At 43.3% G+C, this 12,829-nt stretch overlaps 1 protein-coding gene across 1 annotated transcript in view; it reads right to left on the bottom strand.

The window, feature by feature from the left end:
* The window catches only part of SLC9A2 (solute carrier family 9 member A2), a 100,827-nt gene extending 91,797 nt beyond the window's left edge, over nt 1-9,030 (bottom strand). The window contains exon 1 of the mRNA XM_060609748.3: nt 8,311-9,030. Coding sequence (XP_060465731.3) covers nt 8,311-8,608 — 298 coding nt within the window. The 5' untranslated portion in view covers nt 8,609-9,030. The remainder of the gene's footprint in view (nt 1-8,310) is intronic.
* Between the last annotated feature and the right edge of the window lie 3,799 nt (nt 9,031-12,829).

Raw genomic sequence — 12,829 nt, 5'->3', positions numbered from 1 at the left:
CAAAAATAAAATAAGTCGATACCTAGACATACTGAAGAAGCGGCAGAATATCAGAAATAACCAAATGAAAAATCTTAAATACACACAGACAGCAAAGTCTGATTAATCCAAAGGGAAATGAGAGGAACAACATAAATCTCCTTAGCAACAAAACCAGACAGAAAGTAATGAAACAATATTTTCCAACTGATAAGTGATAATAATTCCAACTCCTATGTTGTTATATAATCATTCAAGAGAATAATCAAGATAAAGACATTGTTAAAGATCAAGAGAATTTATCATTCAAAGGTCCTCCCTGAATGAAGTATGTATCAAAGAAAACACTTCAGTAAAAAGAAAACAATGTGGAAGGGAGAGAGAAGAAGTAACAATAAAAAAATTGGTAAGCATGTTTGCAAATCTATGTAAATACTGCTTATAAAAATTAAAAACTAATTTGGAAGAAATTAAATACAAACCAGGTCTAAAAATTAAAGTCTAATTTGGAAGAAGTTAAATATAAACCAGGTCTGAATTCTAAACCAAAAATTACAATTCTGAAACAGGCAAATAGCAGTTAAAAATTTTAAAGTTTAAATATTATTAAGGAACAGTATAAAACAATAACATAATAGTAAATACTGTTTGCCATGTTCCAAAAATTGTTTTAAGATTTTACATATATTAACTAATTTATTTTTTATAGCAGCTTATGACACTGGTACTTTCATTATACCCATTTAACCAATAAGGCAACTGACCCCAGAGAGTTTTAAGTTATGTACCCAATATCTCACAACCACAAAATATGTAGGAAAATGTAACTGGGATGTGAGCCAAAGCAGTCTGCCCTGGCTCCTGTTAAATCGGGTAATCAAATTAAAATTGAAAAGTAAGCACAAAAGGAATATAAACAGGATATATAATAATATGTTAAAAATAAATGAAAAAAATTGACTAGGCCAAAATATGACACTAAAATTAAATATACCAAATAAAAGCACAATAAACAAAGAACAAAATAAGCTCACATATATCTTAACTTACAATAAATGTAACTGCAATTTTTTAAATTACAAATATTTTTAAAATTTAAATTAAATATTAAAAAATCCAGTTATATGTAGGGGTTTTTTTTGAGCTTTAAGTACGGACTTTATTTAAAAAAAATTTTTTTAACATAATTTATTGTCAAGTTGGCTAACATACAGTGTATGCACTCTTGTACTGTTGGTGGTAATGCAAACTGGTACAGTCACTCTGGAAAACAGTGTGGAGGTTCCTCAAAAAATTAAAAATAGAACTACCATATGACCCAGCAATAGGACTACTAAGAATTTATCCAAAGAATACGGGAGTGCTGATTCATAGGGGCACATGTACCCCAATGTGTATGTAGTTTAACAAAATGTATCTGAAGAACAATTATCTAGTTGATTTGATTGCAATGTTAAGGGAAAAGATATGTCTGGAAAATGTAGATGTGAAAACAGATACAGAAAAAATACATGTGCAAAATCTAGTTTTATTTTGAATAGCAATAGTAATAAGAGAAAAAACAGACTATGAGCCACAAGAATATTATTGAAAATAAAGAAGCTCAGGGGCGCCTGGGTGGCGCAGTCGGTTAAGCGTCCGACTTCAGCCAGGTCACGATCTCGCGGTCCGTGAGTTCGAGCCCCGCGTCAGGCTCTGGGCTGATGGCTCGGAGCCTGGAGCCTGTTTCCGATTCTGTGTCTCCCTCTCTCTCTGCCCCTCCCCTGTTCATGCTCTGTCTCTCTCTGTCCCAAAAATAAATAAAAAACGTTGAAAAAAAAAAAAAAATTAAAAAAAAAAAAAAAAAAGAAAATAAAGAAGCTCATAATTTAATCATTAAAGAATTCACTCAGAAGATATAATATTAAACTTGTATGAACCTAATAACTTGGCATCAAAATATATAAAGCAAAAACTGACAAAATTACAAATAGTAATTGGCATCACAATCTTAGAGACTGATTTTAATGTACCCCATAACCTAATAGATAATATAACCAAAACTCAGCAATTCTATTAAATATCTGAACACCATAATTAAAATGTAATCTAATCCTCTGTGTGGAGGCATGTTATCTTCATATGTGCACATGTGCCTGTATAGAATCCTACATCCAATAAATAGAGAATATATAATCTTTTTTTTCTTTCTTTTTATATTAGAGAGACAGAGAGAGTGGAGGAATGGGGGGGAGAGAGAGAGAGAGAGAGAGCGAGCGCTAATTTTAAGCAGGCTCCACGCTTAGCATGGAGGCCAACATAGGTCTCAATCTATGAACCTGGGATCATCACCTGAGCTGAAATCAAGAGTCGGACACTCAACTGACTCAGCCACTTAGGCACCCCTATAATCTTTTTCAAGCAAGCATGGAAAATGCAGTTTAAAAAGGACCACATGTTAAACCACAGAGGACATCTCAATCAATATCAAAAATCAATTATCAGGCATATCTAACCAAAATTAAATAAAATATGAATAAATAAAAAATAACCACATATCTCAATATGCTTACTGACTAAAAACTATAATTCTAAATAATTATTGGGCTAGAATAAAAAAATCATAAGGGAATTTAAAAATACTAAACAATACTAAACAATAGTGAAACAATAGTGAAAACTCTACATATCAAAACTATACAATGCAACGAAAGTAGGACAGAACAATATACTTTTAGCCTTAAATACATATATTGCTGGGGTACCTGGCTGGCTCAGTCGGTTAAGTGTCAGACTTCAGCTCAGATCATGATCTCGTGGTTTGTGAATTCAAGCCCCATGTCAGGCTCTGGACTGAGGGCTCAGAGCCTAGAGCCTGCTTCACATTCTGTATCTTCCTCTCTCTCTGCCTTTCCCCTGCTCATGCTGTCTCAAAAATAAATAAACGTTAAAAAAAATACATACATTGCCATTCTTCTAAGATATACCCATTTGGATCATGAGAAACCATCTTTAAGAAGAGTTTCTTTTACTATTCCTATTTCAGCACATGAGGCATTTCTTTGACTTCATAAAGACTGTATTGGATTTTATAGATTTTAAATCAGTGGCTGGGTGCCCTTGATGAGATACTTCAGTCATCTTTCCAGCTTTATCACTGATATGTTAAGTTCTCATTTCAGAATACAGGTGGTTTGTCAATAGCAGTAATGATTTCATGCAGTTGCTTAGGAAAGTGCAATTCCATTTGCATCACCTCCCTGAATTCTTTAGTCTTTGCCATGCTCTTTATTGTTATTATAATTTGCAATACAGATAAATTTACATAAACATAGTTATCATGACTATGCTTTGTAACACAGTCTTGAGTGTTAGTTTATCACAGCTTTGAATTTAATGAAAACAAGTAAATAGCCACATTTTGGAGGAACTGATGAAGAGAAATGGCTTCTTAGGAGTTGTAATAACTAAAATAAACTACTGAAATAGTTTTGTGCATTTTACTAAGACTGATGTCATTTTAGCATAAGGGCATGCCTATTTTAGAACATAGGAGCTCATAAAAACATTTGTCATTAAAATTTTTGAAAGTAATATTATGTCTTCAACTCTAAGTGTTTTTTTCAGGGATTAATTATCATTGTTAGGTGGGAATAGACATATTAGAAAACAAGTAAATTCAATAATTAATGAGCTAAACTTTCAATTCAGGAATGAAAAAAATATATATATGCCAATAAAGTAGGAGTAACTAAGTAATACAGAGAAGAAATTGGTAAACTAGAAACCAAACAAAATCTAATTCTTTGAAAAAGTATAAAATAGATAAACTTCGGAGACTGTTGATCAAGGTAAAGAAAGAAAAATTACCTGTTACTCTTTTAAAAGACATGAAAATATTTCTGCGTTACAGTGCAGTGATAAGATTCCAGGTGGCACCTGAATGATCCTTAGAAACAATACAAGCTGCTGCAGTCATCCTTCACACAGAACACAGGAAATGTATGGTTAACCCAAAGTGGAGAGAGATGGAAGCTTTCAGACAAAAAGAAATCAAAATTCTTCTTTTAGCTTTATTAGGAACAAGCGCACGCCATCAGGAAGACTGAGCTCCACAAGTGTGTTCGAAGTAAGATGTGGTTCAGAAACAAGGAAAGATCATGAGCTTCATCCACTGACCAACCAGCTGGTGTATACACTTCAGGAAAAACAAATACAACAAAGAGAAACAGATCAAGGGCAATGATAGGTTTTTCTAAGAGATCAAGATCTCAGGTAATACAGACAGATAACAACTGCAGAAACTATCTGGTTTCATATTTCAAATCAGGACAGAATTGATCCCAGAGGAGAAACCTTCAGGGACCAAACTGCTTTGACTTTTCCTTAAAATAATACTACAAGTTATTTAATGTCAAGACAACGGGGTTGAGGGAAGTGGAAAATTCTGCATCCTAACCCCAAGTTTAAGGGCAAAGGAGATGAAAAGGGCAGGATTCATGCTGACACCTGAAGAGGCAAACAGGCCAGCTCAACAAGACTACTAGGTAGGTGAGGGGACAAGAGAACCGAGTTGTGTTGCTTTAAACAGCAGGGACCCAGTACTCTGTCCTTGAACTCTGAAGAATGGTAGAACACATGCCCAAGTTCACCTGGTTTAGGACAAATCCAATGATCCACTTCATGGGCAAGGAAATCAGAGGAGACAATCTTAGAACACTCTTGGAAGTTCTTCCTCTTCTTAATTCTTTGGCTACCTATTACTCTAAGCTGTAGAACTCCATTGCTGTGTATAGGATTTACCAAGCAAGGTGTGCATTTCATAACTGTTAAAAAAATCAACAATTATTCCAAATATAGATCTTAAAAATTAAAGAATAATACAAGTTCACATGTGCTAACTTGGATCTAAGTGAAAAACAAATTCTAAAACTGCAAAATTTAACACCTGTTCAAAAGTATAATAAGTTTCCTACATTCTTTGATTTATTTAACCTACTTTGCATACACATTCACATCATCATCATGATGAGAGGATTTTGTTTTTAACCAAATAATTCAGAAATTGAGTTTCCCTAATAATCAGGTAAAAGAGTGAAAAGTTGAATCATTCAACACTCTCCCGCAAATGCACCTGCTCACTTCTGACTGCAATATTTCTAAGGTTATATTGTACTGCAATCTAGCAAACAATTCTGAATTCACCATCAGGCATGATTTAAACCTCCTACAAATGTTATTAGGAGCCTCCATTTGGGGCAACCTGTTACCTTTGTTTAGATTAATCACCAGCAATGTTTCTCCATGTTCTCTGGGTAGGTAAGTTCAGGTACACCAGGTACATGGCATAAAAGTGCTCCAAATAGAAACCATGGCATTTTGCATGAGTTAACACATCTGTAATCTCTCAAGTCTCCCTGCACAGCTCAATTCATCATCGTGCCCAAAATATGAGCAAATTAAGTCATATAAGTCTCCCCAAATAATAGTTTTTCCAGGGCAAAAGTTAAGATAGCATTTGAATGACTAGATACTGTTTAATGGGCTGTAAAGGCATCCCACAATACAAGACAGTTTTCCTCAAATCCAACAAAAAGTGCAGGGCCGGTGGGGGAGGGGCGTGGGGGTGGATATCTGGGCATTTCCAGGCTTCTCTAAGGGCAGAGTTGCAATAGGAAGGCAGGGCTGGACTACATATATACACGAAGAACCTAGGAAAGACCCCCAAAAACTGGCTTTGGGAGACTGAAACTATACTCTCTCTTCTGGGAACTATATATACCCTTTACCCCACAAACGGCAGTCTCCACTGAGGTCTCTCTCTGGTCAGACCCTTCTGGTTGGGAGACATGAACATCTGTCTGTGTTCCCATTTCTGTGCCACCCCAGATGCAAGGAAGAAAGGGGACTTAGTAGCCAGTAAAGATTACAATTGGGGGAGGGGCAGAAAGGTCAGAACAACAAGTGCCAGGGAATATAAATACATCTGGGTATAAAACAAAAATACTGCCAATGGGCAGATGAATACACCTATGAACTCATAGAAGCATTTCAATAAAATACCACACAATTAGTGGGATAAAGTCAAACGAGATAAATAGATGATGACAGAAAACAACAAGTATGAAAGAGCAACCCACACATGAATAGGAACACTTGGGAAAGGCTGAGCCTAAAGGAGCAGAGAAAGGCAGGAGGTTACCCAGCGCAGTGGAAAAGGAAACACAGTGCCAGAGCACTACCCAAGGCTTCAGTTCACTCCTCTTCCACGCCTACTAGTGACAACATTCAGCGCTTACCACACGTCCAGCATTTTCTAAGAATGTTATACATAGGTAGTGTCATTTAATCCCCATAACAAAACAAGCCTCCAGGATAGACACAAAGATGAGACATCAGACAGACCTGGATGGAAATCTGTCTCCCCACCCACCAGCAAGGTAACCTCCCCACTGCTGTTTCTTCGTATAGGAAATGGGGTAATCAGACCTACCCACGATGGTTGTGAAAATTAGAGGTAATGAACTTAAGTGCCTACCAGCAGCTGTTATTAGTGTAATTAATCAGATTAAAATAATCAGGAGTGAAGAACAAAACAAAGACTTGTAATTGAATAGAAATAGCAACCGAGCAGCAGTAATGGAAACAGGGCACAAAAGCACCTCTCCAGCAATGGAGGCTGGGACAGAGTGAACAGAGCCTGCATTTGGCTCCCCACTTTGTATATCTGTGGGCAACTCCTGTAAGCTCTCCAGAGTTTCAGTTTCCACCTCTATCAAGGGCGGGGGAGGGTATTAATATCTGCCCTTCCTGCGTGGCAGGGTTGTTGTAAGGACCATGTGAGGAGACAGCACCTGAGTGTATTGTTACAGACAAGGAGTTTACCTGCAAATGTGTATACCCTACCTGATAGATGGGGAAATCCATTTCCCCTGCTTCCACTTCTCAGGTGGAATTAAAACACTGAACTGGTACAACAATGTCAAAGCCAGGCAACTGCAGCCTGAAAAGTCACTAAACAGCATGTGCCTCCTTTGGCCACCATTAATAGAATCTAATTAATTTTATCTGACATCAGGCTTACCTCCCACAACTTCCACCCTCCTGCAAACCATCTCTTCTACCTGCTTTGTGCTTTCCTCCCAATTTGTGCCTTTGTTCATTCCTCTCTGGAATGTTGTTCCCTTTCATCTCCGACTGACCCTACCCTGGTCATCCTTGAAAGCCCAATTTAAATGCTTCCTTCACATCCTGACTTCACATCGTGACTTCACATCGTGACTTCACAAGTGACTTCTGCCTCCCGACACTGCCATATTATCTTTTCTGAATTTGTCACACAACTTAGCACTTTCTTGTATGAGGGTCACGGGTGTGTATGGCATCTCTCCCACCAATCAAGAAGCCCAAGGCCGACAGGCAAGGCGTCTGCTCATCCTTTAGGGCGACCTGCCTCACGGTGCAGCACAGGCTCTTTCCGAGGACAAATGCAGAAGACGTATGCAATAATGCATACGTGTCTTTTGACCTAATAACTTTTTGAATCATGACGACAGTAGTTGACATATTTTAAAATAAAAAAGTATTTAAAATATAAAGCAAAAATAGCATAAAGCACCATGAGCACAACAAAAGTTTACGTGTCGGGGGCGTGGGGAATGCAGATGAGAAAAGACATTCAGCGCTTCTGCTTTCCAAATGAGAGTTAAGGAGACAGTTTAAAAAGTGGGTTAATTATTTTTAAATATGCATCTTGCTTCACTGGCCTCAGTCACCTAAGAAAACGCTTCCTGGATAGTGACAGCCTCAGCCCAAAGGAGGGGAGGAGACAGGGTGTTCCTGTCGCAGCTGCAGGCACTCAGTCGTCCCAGGTCCTCTTCCATGCACCTCATTAGTCAGGTGCATGGCAGGGTCTGGGTCACTGCCAAGGCGCCTCTCTCTCAGAGCATCCAGGGCTTTAACCATTTTAGTCTCTGTGCTAGCCCGCGCCTCTCTCCCAGTGGGGGAGACCAATAAACCTCAGCTAACTCGCCTCCTCCCTCAGTAAACAGGTCTCTACTTTGGCAGGAGGCTGTACCACTTGGTGTCCCAGGCAAAAGTAAGCAGCAAATCGCTGAGTTTGTATGGACTAATAGTTTCGGGCTATTTCAAGGCCAATGTCCACTTAAGAACCAAAGCATGAAAGTGTTCCTCCCGGGGTCCCTGTGGAACAGAAGCTGCTTTGTCGCCCCTGCCCTGATCCGCAGGGAGGTGGCCACCACCCAGAGGCCAACTCGCCTACTCGGACGCCCACCCACCTGGGCGTCCCCTTCCGATCGCCTCCACCCCAGCTCGCGGGTCCAGCTCGCTCACCTATCTTGGCCAGGGAGGCCAGCAGGATCCACAGGGTGATCTCGAAGGGGATCTGCACGTGGGGGTAATCCAGGGTGAACACTGGCAAACGACTCTCCTCGAACGGCGTCGTTCCGGGAGCCACCACGCTCGCGGGGCTCGGCGGGCTGGAGCTGGAGCCCATAGCCCTTGACGCGTCCAGCAGGGTCTCAGCCACGGTGCCCGCCGGCCCCGCCACCTGCAGGAGCAGCAGCAGCAGCAGCAGCGGCGGCGGCGGTGGCGGCGCCCGCAGGCTCCTCCCGGCGCCCGCGGGCTCCATGGGGTCGGCTCCCCGAGCTGCCGGCGAGCCCCGCGCTCGGCCCTCCGCGAGCTCAGCGCATCGCTCCGAGGCAGCGCCGCGCGCTCGGCCGCGCACAGTGCGGATCCGTGAGCCGCCGCCCGCCGCGGGGCCGGGGTCTCTGCAGCCGCCGGTTCGGTCCCCGCTGCGAGCGGGCACACCGCCTGGCCGAGCGCGCACCCTCAGCCGCCCTCCGCCGCCGGCCGCCGGCCCATGCCCGGTGCGCCGCTCGCCGGCCGCAGCTGCAGGCCCTGCCCCGGGCGGCCCGCGGGCGGGGGCGGGGGCAGGGGCGGGGCGGGCACGGCGCCCGGGCCGCGGGGCGGGAGGACGCGAGCACCGGGCCGACGCGCCGCGCACCTGCCCCAGCCCGCGGGCGACGCGGGGCCGCGCTCCTCTCTAGCCCGCACCGCGCGCCCGGACCCCCCACCCCCGGAACCAGCCGGCTCCGGGCGGAATCGCGCAAGGTGGCCGGAGCTGTCCCCGCCCCGGAGGCAGCGTCGGGCGTCCCTCCAGCGAAGGGGCCGGCGCGACCCACGCGTCGCGCCCTTTCCCCCGCAGGCTCCTACGAGGGGACGCCGGGTGTGCCGGGCTCGCGCCCAGGCGCCGCAGGCTCGGGGTGCGGAGGGGAGGCCGGCCCCGCGGGGTGGGGGCGCTCCCGGCCCGGCCCCGGAGCTGCGGAGGCCGGGACACACTGGGGAGCTCTGTGGCTGTTTCAGAAAGTTGAGAAAAGCCTCATTTTGTTCCCCTTCCGAGGGTTATCACATCGCGTACTGTACAGGGCATTCTGCGCGCTGAAACTGTCCGTGCCAGACTCTCTTCCCACGCTCCCACTTTTCTCGTCCACCCCGTACTGGTTTCTCTCCCTCCACCACTGTCGCTTCCCCTGTTTTCTCCCTGCCCCCGGTCACGAAAAAGAAAAACAGCTGTCTCTGTTTTCAGGCTTAGAGGTGCACATGTCCGAGAGCAACACAAATATAATTATTTCGTGAAAAGCCAGTGATTTGCCTAGCTCAGATTGACTCGCTCCGCTAATTACAGGACGGGTTGCGGTTAGAAGAGGGGAGGAAAGGGAGCGCGATTCTCCTTGGATCTCCAGGAGCTTCCAGCGCCGACCGCCCCCTGCCTTCGGAGCGCAGCCTGCTCACAGGGCAGTTTTCCGCTTCCCTGGGTGAAGTCTTACTGCCCCAGTATCTTCATCACCAGAAACTGAAAGGATCCATCGTCGAAAGCGGACCGGTCGTCATTCAAATAAGTGAAACCGTTTTCCCTTCGATATTTAGGAAATAAAATCCTTCTTTTTTTCAAATGTTTTCAATGTCAAAATATGATTCCTGCTACTAAGCACTCGGCATTTCAGAGTTTAAAGCAGATCCCCCCCCAAGTTCTAACATAGGGAATCTATGAGAGGTCAACAGAGGATACACGGGAGAAAGAAAGGAAAAAAAAAAAAAAAAAAAAGGTCTCCACCTGAATAGAGCATATAAGTCATCTTCAGACTTTGAAAGTTATGCAGGACAAGTCCAGGATAAGAGAAGGATTCTAGGAGTACTTCAGTTAATATAAAGCATTAGTGTTTCAAAAATTGTAACAAGAATTGAATGTAGGGATGTCCTATCTTCTTAAAGAGAATCAACGAGCCATTCAAAAATCTGCCTGCCTTCTAAATTTTCATTGAAAAGTATGTGCTTCATATGCCTGGGAAGAAAGGAGCAGCAAATAATACGTTTGTAAAACTGTGTAGCTCTATGTGGGGAGCTGCATGCAAAGCACTTTACCTGTATTTTTTGTCAATTATCACAAAACCTCGAAGAGGTAGACATTCTTCTATCCATTTTACATTCTTGTACCCCTTTTGTAAGCAAAGAATTGTCGATGAAGAAATACTTAAAAGCAAACAAGCAAGCAAGCTGATGTACCCAAGTTTACCAATCAAATAATGGTTTAGGAGGAATTTAAGTCAGCCTGTCCGTGCCAGCACTCCCTCCACCTGAGGACTAGTTGGCCATGAATGGCAGATTATTTTCTCCAGTGGTTTTAAATAGAACAGTGGAGGCTAATTTAAAGATTGTCCAAAAAAGCCACAGCAGAATAAAGTTTTCTTTGCAGTAAGCAAATCGGGCCAGTTCTACAAGTTGAGTGAAATAACAGCAGGGCAAGGGCACATTCAGACAATAATTTCTAGAAGTTTGAATCACAGAATGCTTTGAAGAATGATTGTGCATCATAAACAAGAAAACGAATGACAAATCTATGTTTCTGGGATCTGACTGCCTATAACAACTGTAGAAATTACAGACTCTAGTATCACTTGTATAAATCTGTGTTATTGTAGTTAAAGATTATCAGCTTTTTCTTACATTTAGAAAAGTACTCTTTTCTATAAATGGGAGATGAAGGACTTAGTTTTATAAACAATCTTTTCATCCTTCCCCTAAAGCAAATAACAAAGTATCAAACTATACTCCCATGCTGAGGAGGGCCTGGCTGAGCCATTTTTCAAAGGGGCCTACGAGTCAGAACTCAACCCCTGAAAGTGGTAACACCACCTATTACTGTACACATGAAATGACTGAAGGTAAGATCATATCTCTATCAAATTAAAATCCTTCAGTGACTTTTCAGTGCCATTTGGAAAGATTAAAATCCTACAGTGGCTTACCTGATTTGACCTCTGCCTTTCCTACTACTTTACTCTATCCCATCACCACCAATGCACTGTGAACTCTGACCAAAGTTCCAGGCTTCCTCTCACCTCAGGACCTTTGCACATTCTGTTCTTCCTCTTTTTTGCCCTTCACATTGTTAATTCTTCCTAGGGTCTCTGCTTGAAGGTAGCTGGTTCAAGGATGTCTTACCTGACACCTACCTTTCTGGAGTAATTAGAATCCCATTTTATGCCTTTGATGTCTTTCTATAGCTTTCTGTCTTAGCACTTAATCATTTTACTTTTCTCACACTAGACCAAAAGCTCTGTGAAGGTAAGGGGGATCGCTTTGATTAACTTGCTTATCCTTAGCTCCTAGCACAGTGCCTAGAATAAATACCACTTAGTATGTATCCGATGAAGGCCAGCTCTCCTGCTTTAGGGGTATAGGCTGCAGTCCTTTCCCTGACTGTATCAGTCACAGGAAGGATATGATGGGTTCCACATGAAATGTTTCCCTTCAATGATCCCTGGTTCATATTTTGGGATCTCACATCTCCTTTTTTTCTTTCTACCCAAATGATGTGAAAATCTGATCACACGACAGGATATGTAAATATTTTCATACTTTGGGGTGCCTGGGTGGCTCAGTGGGTTAAATGTCTGACTATTGATTTCAGCTCAGGTAGGTCATGACCTCATGGTTTGCGCGTTCCAGCCCCAAATGGGGCTCTGCACTGAGAGTGCAGAGCCTGTTTGGGATTCTCTCTCTGCCCCTCCCCTGCTCTCTCTCTCTCTCTCTCTCAAAATAAATAAATAAACATTTAAACAATATTTTCATGCAGGGTAACTACCTGATTTGAGACTGACCTTCACATAGGAGCATATGAATCCTCCCCGAGAAACCGGTGAGGCTTTTTTTCTGCCCTTTGATCCGACGCGGTCGATTGGAATATTATAATCCTGTAACAAAAATAACTCCTGAACCATCCAGTCATCAAACTGGACAGTACCTCTGGCATCACTAACACTCACAAAGGACTTTGGAATTTAGCTCAAGAGAAAGTGCACCTTAAAAAATAGAAATGTGAGTCCTGCAGGGAAGATGAGGATCATCCTAGTGCAAGGCTGCTCTTAAATCCCCTCCTCGCCCTGGAAAGCTCGGGAGGATCTGGGATTTAACTGGCTGCCTTGCTACCCAGAGTTTGGAGCTCGGTGAAGTCGGTAAGAGTTGAACCCCAGGAACTTCTGTGTGAAGGAGAAGGCGGGGATCTCTATAGCCTAGCAGACAACTCCAGAAAGCCTGTGTATCACCCCGATTTTTCAGAGGTAGAGTGGAGGCTGACCAGAGGAAGGGATCCGTCTGCAGGTGGCAGTGGCTCCCCTGCACCACAGCGTGGCGCCCGTCCTCTCCCCACTGGCAAACTGGCGACAGCAACGTGGGCTGCAGTCTGCTGCGCATGCGTGCTCCGTGCTCCGGGGACAGGGGGCGGCGAAGGGCTCAGCTCTAGGGTGCCGCAGAGTCCCTAGTAAGGGAAAAGAGTTAGTACTGACATTTC

Source organism: Panthera onca, chromosome A3 (assembly GCF_046562875.1).
Source record: "Panthera onca isolate mPanOnc1 chromosome A3, mPanOnc1 haplotype 2, whole genome shotgun sequence".
Lineage (NCBI taxonomy): Eukaryota > Metazoa > Chordata > Mammalia > Carnivora > Felidae > Panthera > Panthera onca.
Note: the sequence above shows the minus strand (reverse complement) of the source record. Positions and strands in the feature narration are given on the sequence as shown.